The sequence below is a fragment of the Lacerta agilis genome, chromosome 12 (genome assembly GCF_009819535.1).
Source record: "Lacerta agilis isolate rLacAgi1 chromosome 12, rLacAgi1.pri, whole genome shotgun sequence".
In the NCBI taxonomy this organism is placed as follows: Eukaryota; Metazoa; Chordata; class Lepidosauria; order Squamata; family Lacertidae; genus Lacerta; species Lacerta agilis.
The window spans coordinates 36431503-36440807 of record NC_046323.1 but is presented as its reverse complement, the minus strand read 5'-3'; the positions used below and the strand labels follow the sequence as shown (position 1 = coordinate 36440807).

Below are 9305 nucleotides of genomic sequence, written 5' to 3'. Positions count from 1 at the left end.
AAATAACGACACACACCCTCTCCACCTTTAGAGTACAGTGGTACCTCGGTTTACGAGCTTAATCCGTTCCGGAAGTCCGTTCTTAAACCGAAACCATTCTTAAACCGAGGCGCGCTTTACCTAATGAGGCCTTCCGCCGCCGTGGAAGCCACCAATTGGATTCTGTTCTTAGACCAAGGTAAAGTTCGCAAACCGGGACACTACTTCCGGTTTTGCGGAGTTCATAAACAGAATCGTTCGTAAACAGGACTGTTCTTAAACCGAGGTACTATTGTATATGAAAGCACCTCAGGAGCTTGTTCAAGTGAAGCTGGTGTGCACATACTCTGGAGTCATTAATCCAGAGCAAAAAAAAAAAAAAAAAAATTCGCCTCTATACGCTTGGCCTCGGGGTAAGTGTCAAGACCCGACGAGGGTCTGGCTTTATACAGCCTCTGGAGATATTTGTTTTTGTAGCTGGGAGCAAGGAGGGAACCCAGAGGCGAGGCCTGCTGTGCCAATAATGTCCTCTGCCAGCCATTTGCCTGCGGGGACTTTGGGCGGCAACCGCGTCCCAGTGGACCATCCCTGCTGTTTTCCTAACGCGGAGGCGCAGGAACCGCGTGCAGAGAAGGCAAGTGGAGAGAAGAGAGCAGGAACTTCGCTCTTCCTCCGCTGTGTGGTGGTGCCTAGCCAAGCTCGGGTTGGGAGGGGAGAGAGTCCTATTGGTTAGTTTAATTCCGGGGAGTTTGCACAAGCCGCGCCTGGGCTGTTTCGGCCTGGAAACAGATTCATTGGAGACCATGCGTGGTGTGCAGCAAACAATGGGAGGGTGTGTGCTTACGGCTTTGCTTTATTATTATTTCTTTTAAAAACTTCCAGCACTCCCCTCCCCCCTCCCGCGAAGGCCAGCGGCTTGAGAAACTCAGGCATTGTGCTGGCAGAAGGTAGCAAAACCGTCCTTTCTGCTCTCTCCCCGCACCCAAAAGCAGCATCAAGGGAACACAGCGCCCAGCTGGCAGCCAGACATGGGTGCAGCTGGCACCACCGCGATTGCCTGAGGCGATGGGACACTGTAATAGAGTCCTTTTTAAAAAAAGTGCATTGGAGCGAGGGGAGGGGGGTGTTCTTCATTTTTCCTCACTGAAAATAAATAAACCAATTTACTAGCGTCGTAGGTGTCTCAGAACGACCACCGCCAGCTTTTCCAACGATTGTATAGCTGAGTGGACAACCTCCAGAAGCGCGCGCTTTGCTTCCGTTTGGAAAAAAAAAGGATAATATTAGGCGCTGCGATGCCGCCAGAGCTGGTTCTGGAGAGTGAGGGCTTTATTCCAGGATACGATTTCCTAGGGAAGATGTCTGCATTCAAAATAAATGGTCCCTGTTTCAACCCTGCAACGCCAGGCGCGCCCTCCGCCGAAAAGCAGCCCCAAAGGAACAGTTCTAGGAAGTAAAAGCACGCGCGGTATGTGTGAAGCAAGCCTGGGAAGGGAGAGAGCAGCTTGTATGGGAGGAAAGACAGGTTTTCTTCTTCGCACCTCGATTTGCCCGGGAAAGCCCAAATGCCTGGGCTCTTTTCCTCCTTGGCGCCTCAGGTTGCTGGCTGGGCTCGACTGACTCAAATGCCTGCAAATCGTATGCACAGCACACAAGGCAGACTTCCGTGTCACATGCATCGTAGGATCGGGCAGAAAAAAGTTCTGCAATTCCTGAGGCTTGTTTATAAGCGATCATCCGGTCCCCCTTGACAGCATCCACTAGATCCTGTTTTCTCTTTCGGTGGTAGGAAGGAAAAACCGCCGCTGTAGGGAGGGGACAGGGATCTTTCGCCCTCCCGCCCCGCTTCGTTTCCCCGGCCAACTTTCTCCCTCTCTTCACTTTTCCTGTGTGTGTGTGTGTGTGTGTGTGTTTCTATACCGAGGAGGAGGCGGCCAGCGCTTCCCTTCTCCTCCGCCCTCTCCTCCCTTGTGTCTGGAGCTTTGGATAGGAGGAAGAGGAAGATGACGAGCCAGTGCAATTAGCCTAACAAGGGGCGGGTGGCGGCGGCGGCAGCAGGAGGCGCGGCGGCGGCGGCGGCGGCTTTTTCCCGGGCCACTGACACATCCCCCTCTTCTCCTCTCCGGGGCGATGAAGGGGGACTTTTCGGAGTTAAGCTGGAAAAGTCCGGCGGGATCTTCTCCCCCCGCCTCCCGCGCAGCTCCTTGAAAAGTGGGAGGAATCCCTTCGTTCCCTCCCCAAAGACCCCACCGTGGAGACGGGGCTTGGCTGGGATCTGTGTACACATTCCTCTTTTTTTGTTGTCGTTCCCCCCTCCAAGAGGCGGATATATCTATACTTCTATATGGTTGGTGGGGTGTTTTTTTTTGTTCGTCTTAAAAGGGAGAGGCTTTGCTTTCTTCGGTGCATGTGGAAACTGTTCCCCGCTCTTCTTTTCTCCGCGCTCCCAATATATATTTTTTAAAATTTTATTTTGATGCGTCGTCCCCCCTCCAATGTGGACTCCGGCGAATCTGTGCTTTCTTTGTAATTGGGAAATGAAATAATGGCGACCCGCCGGGCAGCGGGGCCACCCGGGGGAGATGGAGACACCCAGCCGCCCGAAGTCGCCAGGAGCTGTAGCCAGGTAGGTAGGGGTCGAAGAAGGAGAAGCCGAGGGGGGGGGGAAGCAAGGGCGGGTCCCGAGTCCGGCCCGAGCGGCGTTGGCTGGGTCGGGGGGCGTCGGAGGAAGAGGCGAGAGGGGTCGGGCGAGCAAGCGAGCGCTGCTCCCGTGTTTATGAGCTGGAGCAGCCAGTCAGGGGCGGTAGCCGCCGCGCGCGGGGAATGGCTTGGATTGGAGCGGCTTTAATGGCCGCCCCATCCCTGTTGCCTGCCTGCCTGCCTCTTCCCTTCCTGCCCGCCCGTCCCGTAGTTGCCGGGAGTTGGACGCTATATCTGCGGCCGACCCCCGACCCTCGAGCGAAGGAAGGGAGCGAAGGGGAAAGGGGGGGGGGAGCGAGCAGGGAAGGGGGCGGGAAAAGAGAAAGTTTGGAGCTGCCGCCTCCCCCCCCCCACCGCACAATGTTTCGGGTGGGATTTGTTCCCGCGCCTTCCGACGCCCCCAACCTGGCCGTGGTGTAAAGAGAAAGAAGCCCTCTTCCTCTCCTCTCCCCCAGCCCGTCCCCATTTACGACTTTGGGGAGTCTCCCTCGCTGCACCTCCTCACTGAAAAGACTCTTGTTTTCCATACAGAGCCAATTGCTCGAGATCTTTGGTGTCTTTTGAAAAATCCCTTTGGAAACAACAGCCCTTAATCTTTCCCTACTTCTCCCCACCCCACCGCTTCCCTTTGTCCCATTAATCTGATGTGGGGGAGGGCGGTGCAGTCTTCGTGTGTATGCATATATGTGTGTGTATTTTAAGACCCTGAATGACACTCTTACATTTCCCCCTCCTCCTGGTGTGTGTGTACATATTTCACTTTTACAGGCCAGCTCCAGCAGATTCCAGTGTGTAGGGGCTTTATAGACAGGGTTCCTCTTCTCTCTGCTCCCCTGTGCAGAGTTGTTGCTGGGATATTCCTATATGCATCTTTAATTTGGAAAGTTGCATATTTTTAATGCCTTAACGGTGGCGCTGCACATTCGAGACTAGTAGCTTGTCCTTAGAAAGGCCCGTGTTTCAACCCTTCATCCCAGGCTCCATATTAATAGTACTAATAGCATTAAATCTCCTCCAGCGCTGTGTGTTTATTCTGCACTACACATCAAAGGTGACTCCTCTTATTCAAATTTTTATGAGGGTTTCCGATGGACTGAGGCATGCTGGAGTATCGTGCTGTGTCTGTGTTTATATGGAGCATATGGTATGTGAAAGTTTCATGAAGTGTCTTCTGTGTCATTTTCTTATGCTATATATACCCTTGCTTAATATATAAGTGAATTGTAGCTGCATTGCTGTCAATACCCTTTTGGAGAAATGGAATTTGACACTTTTTAAAAATAGTGTTTATTTAAGAGGGGAGCCTTTAATCTACTGTTCTGTCCTTGGCTTACCCGAGTGCTTTGATATAACAGTGCCACGTGGTATTGTAAGATCAATCCTCTGTTAAGTGTGCCTTCTAATATATCTGTACAGTTGGATAGGTTCTGAGTAGAAAAACTTGGTGGAGAACTGTAACAGGTTATTGTTTGTGGCTTAGCATTCAATGATCTTTGCAAATGATAGCAAGAGATAAATTCTACACCTCTCCCCTAATTGTGTGCGTGTGTGCGCGAGAGAGAAAAAACAATAAAGCAGCAGTGAATGAAGAGAAGCAGCTACGATTGATAATTATTTCTCAGTAGTTCGTGCACTGTATAGAAGATGTGGGATCCTGGGCTCTCTGAGACCATTCCTATAATCTTCCTATCATTAGCATGGTAAACCATAATGAATCCCTTCGAGTTGAGGCATATAAAATAGGTAAAATGATACCTTTTCATTGAACCAGCTCCTGTTTATGAGTGTATACAAGCGGTACAGTTCATAGAGACACTTTAGGTTGTTGAGAGCAGTATGGCTGTCTTTCCACCCTTTCCTGTTCTATGGCACCAATAGAGCAGTACATCTTTCTACCAAACTCAGTTAGAGCTGGACCCTCACAGTGGAGCCGGCTGTTTAGTTGGTTCTTCAAAACAAGCAATTCCAAGGTGGACTTATTGGACTTCTTAATTTTCATTTGGGGGGGGGATATCAATTTTAATGCAGCTTTCTTTAGCAGTACCTTAGTTTAAAACTGGAATCGCTTACTGTAGGGTAGGTTTAACCAGAGAACACCAGGAATGGTGTATAGTTGTCAACAGATATGGAGACTTCTTTCAGTGTTTTTATGGTCAAGTTTAACATGGTGTTTGAATTGATCTTTGAGGTCATATTTAATGGCATAAGTGACAGCACAGTTTTTGGAACACAGTTTGGATGAATGAACCTGAGCACCTCTGTACGCTGAATAGTGGTGACATTTACAGAGTAGGCATACAATATACCTCTATTGAATGGCAACTCTATTTGAATATTTTCTTATTTAAGTAAAATTTCATCATGCGGAGCAGGCATCATGCTTTCTAGTGGCCAGACATAGGCTTGTACACTCCTCCTTCCCTTCCCCCTTCTCTTTGGAGTTTAATGCTAATTATGGTTAAGCATTGTGTCTGAACCTCCATAAACCTGGTTACTGTTAACCATAGTTTGAAACTAGCTTCTAATCCTTGTTTCAGTCCCTTAATTTAGAGGTCAACTGCTTTTGCTGGTTCTGTCATATAATAACTGAACCACTGGTAATACTAACCGAAATAGGAAGAATGGAAAGTTTCTGGGAAGATGCCAAAGGGGGGATGCTCTTGATTGCCACGCCATGGTTTGGTGATTAGGTATTGTGATGCGTGAACTAGTCCAGTGCTGACAATAATACATTTTGGCAAATACTATAGTTTGCTTCTGTTGCATCTTAGAGTTTCTTGTTAAATATGAGAACAGAAGACAGGTATATTGTGTACATCTGCTTTTCACTATATGCCACTCTCGAGTTTATATGCATGTCCATGTTCCTCTCTTTGCAGGGCAAGGGATCTCCTCTTTATCTTGTTTCATCCCACAGTGAGTGGGAGAAAGGAAAAGGGACCAAGTCTGAGGCCTTCTGAAATCTCTTCTAACAAATTTCCCAGGAATAGTGAACCAGACCAGGGCTTGACAGACTTAAAAGTGGGAGTCTGAATACACTGTCCTGGTTTGCAGGGCATGCTAAGCCAAACCAATTTAAGCAAGACCATGCACACGCACAGACTCCTAGAGAGGAGCTTGCAGCCACTTTGACCATCCCCGTTCTTTTTAGCTGTTGTGCTGTGCCAAGCCACAATTTGCTTGAGTGTGTGTTGTCCAAACTGGGACACATGATTAAACTCGCCCCTCACTAAGCATGAGCTGTAGCTAAGGACTTAGTTTTGCATGCACAGTGGCCACAAGGGCCAAGAAGGAGCAGAGTGGCTACAGGCTCCTCTGAGAGGCCATACACTGTGTGGTCTCACTAAGGCAAGGTTTGGCTTAGTGTGTAGCACAAACCAGCTCACTCTCTCCTCATGGGTGCCTTTCAAATGTTCCTCTTGAGCTACTGCACAGATAGGAACATGGCTTTGTCTGGCATGGTGTGAGTGATTTTTCTGGAAAGCTGAGCAGAATTCTGGGATATCCTCACATTTTATCATTGAATGTTATATTTGTATGTGTATGAATCAGATGTGAAAACAATCTAGAACAACTTCAGAACAATCCCACATACTGTGCAATGTTTTGGCGTTATATCATGCATTTCCATTCACAATGTGGTAATCTCTAACATACTATGGAGCAACAGATGGAGTTTCATTTATGAATATAATTAGCCATGCAGTCGAAAGTATATGGATAACTACTATAATGTATGTGTTATACTTGTCTTTAAACTCAGTTTCATGGCTTTATTGCTGGTGATGTGATGACATGAGACGTTAATAGTCTTTAAAAATGGATGCTGTGACTCATTCAAACTCAGGAGGTGTTTACATTAAATTCTTAATTACAGGAGAACTAATTAGTACTGAAACTATTCATGTACCAACTTCAGCACAATTTCATTTCTGTGCGGCTTATTCATGCAGACCTAATTGGTCTTGGTTTTCCATCCCCATCCATCCCAAACACCACTAAGTGATGGAGAGTTAATCCATATCTCTTCCTCCACAATACAGTTGATATAAAATTCTAGCAATATACCTGCACCTTGGCTGGTGGAATTGAGTAGTTCTCTTACTGCTGGGCTTGCGGGGGCAGGGGGGGAGTACTCCTTTGGGAACTGCTGTTGGGTAGTGTAGAATGTTTTTGCAAAGGTTGACGGATTCACATGGCTACTTTTGTGGTGGTGGCGTGCTGCTATCACGTCATGTGATAAAAATCACAAGTTGTCCGGACCTTAGGAATGCACGTTGTTTGTTTTTAAATGCACATCCTATAAAACTAGGAGCTTGCAAATGCAAACTGATTCTTTGCAGGTTTATTCAGAAGCAAGTCCCATTGACTTCAGTGGGATGTATTCATGAGTTAATGCATGTGGGACTGCAAACTTTCATACAGGGCTAGTGTCTTTGTTTGAATGCACCCTCTGTAACATTTTCCAGAAAATAATGATAGGCAAGTCTTGTTTTCTGTTTAGCTGCCTGTATAAATGAAATAATGCGTTGTATGAAGAATGGGATGAACATGGGTTGGAACTCAACAACAGAAGTTTCCAGTCATTGTCTGAAACTTCCTGTAACATGTTGGTAATTAGTTCTGGGGGCGATCATCTATAATGGTAGATTGTATGGCTGTAACGGTATTGAGTTCAGTTGCATTTCAGACATTGTGGTCCAACTTGGACAATTGTGTTGGATCACAGGCCTCATGTGCTTCCTCTTCCCTAATCCTCCTCTCCTTTGGCTGCGAAGAGCAGATCAGAAGCACCCACTAGTCCATTTCTTTGGGTTCATATGTAACAAGGTGCTCTAGGACATGGGTGGTGCTGTGATCTAAACCACAGAGCCATTTGGGCTTGCCGATCAGAAGGTTGGCAGTTCGAATCCGCACAACAGAGTGAGCTCCTGTTGCTCTGTCCCAGCTCCTGCCAACCTAGCCGTTCGAAAGCACGCCAGTGCAAGTAGATACATAGGTATCACTGTGGCGGGAAGGTAAATGGCGTTTCTGTGCGCTCTGGTTTCTGTCACGGTGTTCCATTGCACCAGAAGCAGTTAAGTCCTGCTGGCCACATGACCTGGAAAACTCGCTGTGGACAAACGCCGGCTCCCTCGTCCTGAAAGCAGTATGAGTGCCGCAACCCCATATTTGCCTTTGACTGGACTTAACCATCTAGGGTTCCTTTACCTTTTTACCTTCTAGTTAGTTTAGAAGTGGAAGCAAAAGTTTTCAGACACCACAGAGGCCACCACAGAGGAGGGAGAGGGAAAGGAGGTGGTAGGAACATGAAAGCTTGAGTCTTGGATATGCAGTGCTAAATATTGGTCCAGTGTTAGATTCAAAAAGGCCTAGTGTTGTGATAAATGGCTGTTTCTTGGTTTCATTTTCCTAGTTGCAAAATTAGACTTAACTGTGTACTTTGTACATATTCAGTAATATACTACTACTGTAGGATCTTACATTAAAATACATAATACTAATACAATATCTAAAATTAGATAGTTTGGAGCTGTTTATGTAGACAGGTGTGTCCAAGGACTGCCACAATGACTATCAGGAGAAAAGTAGCTTGTCGTGAAAGGGCTTCATAACACTTATGTGACACTGAAATAGCACCTTGGCAATGGGGGAAGGACCACTGAGCTTTCTATGTGTTTACCTCTCGTCAATCTTCTTGTTGGCTCCCCTCAGACGCGACACTAATCTAGTAAATGGAATTGCTATGTCACTTCAGGTCAGCCTGCTGCATGGGGGGGGACCCTTAGTGTTCATTTTGGACACTGACAAGGATTTTCTTTGAGAATGGAGAATCTGTGTTGCCAGTTAAGTCTTCATTTGCATTTAAATACTCTACTGCTGTAATATTAGTGAGCTTCAATGTGCATTTATTTCTCTATTTCTGTATAGCAACTATGTGGAAATGAAATCGTGCTTTGGCAAAAGATGCCAGCTTTAAAAACTGCTAGCATTACTTTATCAAAAAAATGTGACAGTTGCCATCTTCATCAGTTTCTTTTTTAAAAAATAAATATCATTTTATTTACAAATAATAATATAGAAAAATGCAAGTATAAATTGCCCCTTCCTATAAAAAAGAGTAAACAAAATACTTAAGTAACTAAACAAGTGTTAAAACTTTGATTTTTTTCATGTTTACTTTGTCCTTTCCTATTTTAAAAAAATAGATAAATGGATGTTATCACTTGACTAGAATTCCCCTCCGGAATATGTTTGCATGCAGTTTGGATTATTCATAAACTTTGTGTGCCTTAATTTTCTCATGCTCTTCTCCAAAGCTGACAATTTATTCTGTGTTTACCTTTTCAATAGTGATTTTTTGCACTCAGAAGAAGCTTTAGCAAATTATGTACACAAATGCAGCTACTCTAAAATAACAGTTTTAAATGTTTGTTGCTGTGAAGAGTTTGCTTACTTGGACATTTTCCTAAGTAGTTCCTGAAAGTATAAGCTAGAAATAGGAGAGTATATGCATAACACTCCAAAGGATATATGCTGTATATTTCATGAGGACAGGGAATCTTTGGTCTTCAGATGTTATCGCTCTCCAGCATCTATCAGCCTCAGCCCTTCGATGTCCATGA

The 9305-nt window shown here is 45.9% G+C and overlaps 1 protein-coding gene across 2 annotated transcripts in view; it reads left to right on the top strand.

The window, feature by feature from the left end:
• Positions 1 to 2069: 2069 nt before the first annotated feature.
• ARHGAP21 (Rho GTPase activating protein 21) overlaps positions 2070 to 9305 on the top strand; it is a 104943-nt gene continuing 97707 nt past the window's right edge. Inside the window, exon 1 of one of the 2 annotated variants that reach the window (XM_033165096.1) lies at positions 2070 to 2326. In XM_033165096.1, the coding sequence (XP_033020987.1) occupies positions 2324 to 2326 (3 nt within the window). In that variant the 5' untranslated portion in view covers positions 2070 to 2323. Of the gene's footprint in view, positions 2606 to 9305 lie in introns of both variants that reach the window. The other variant, XM_033165094.1, reaches the window with a different exon arrangement.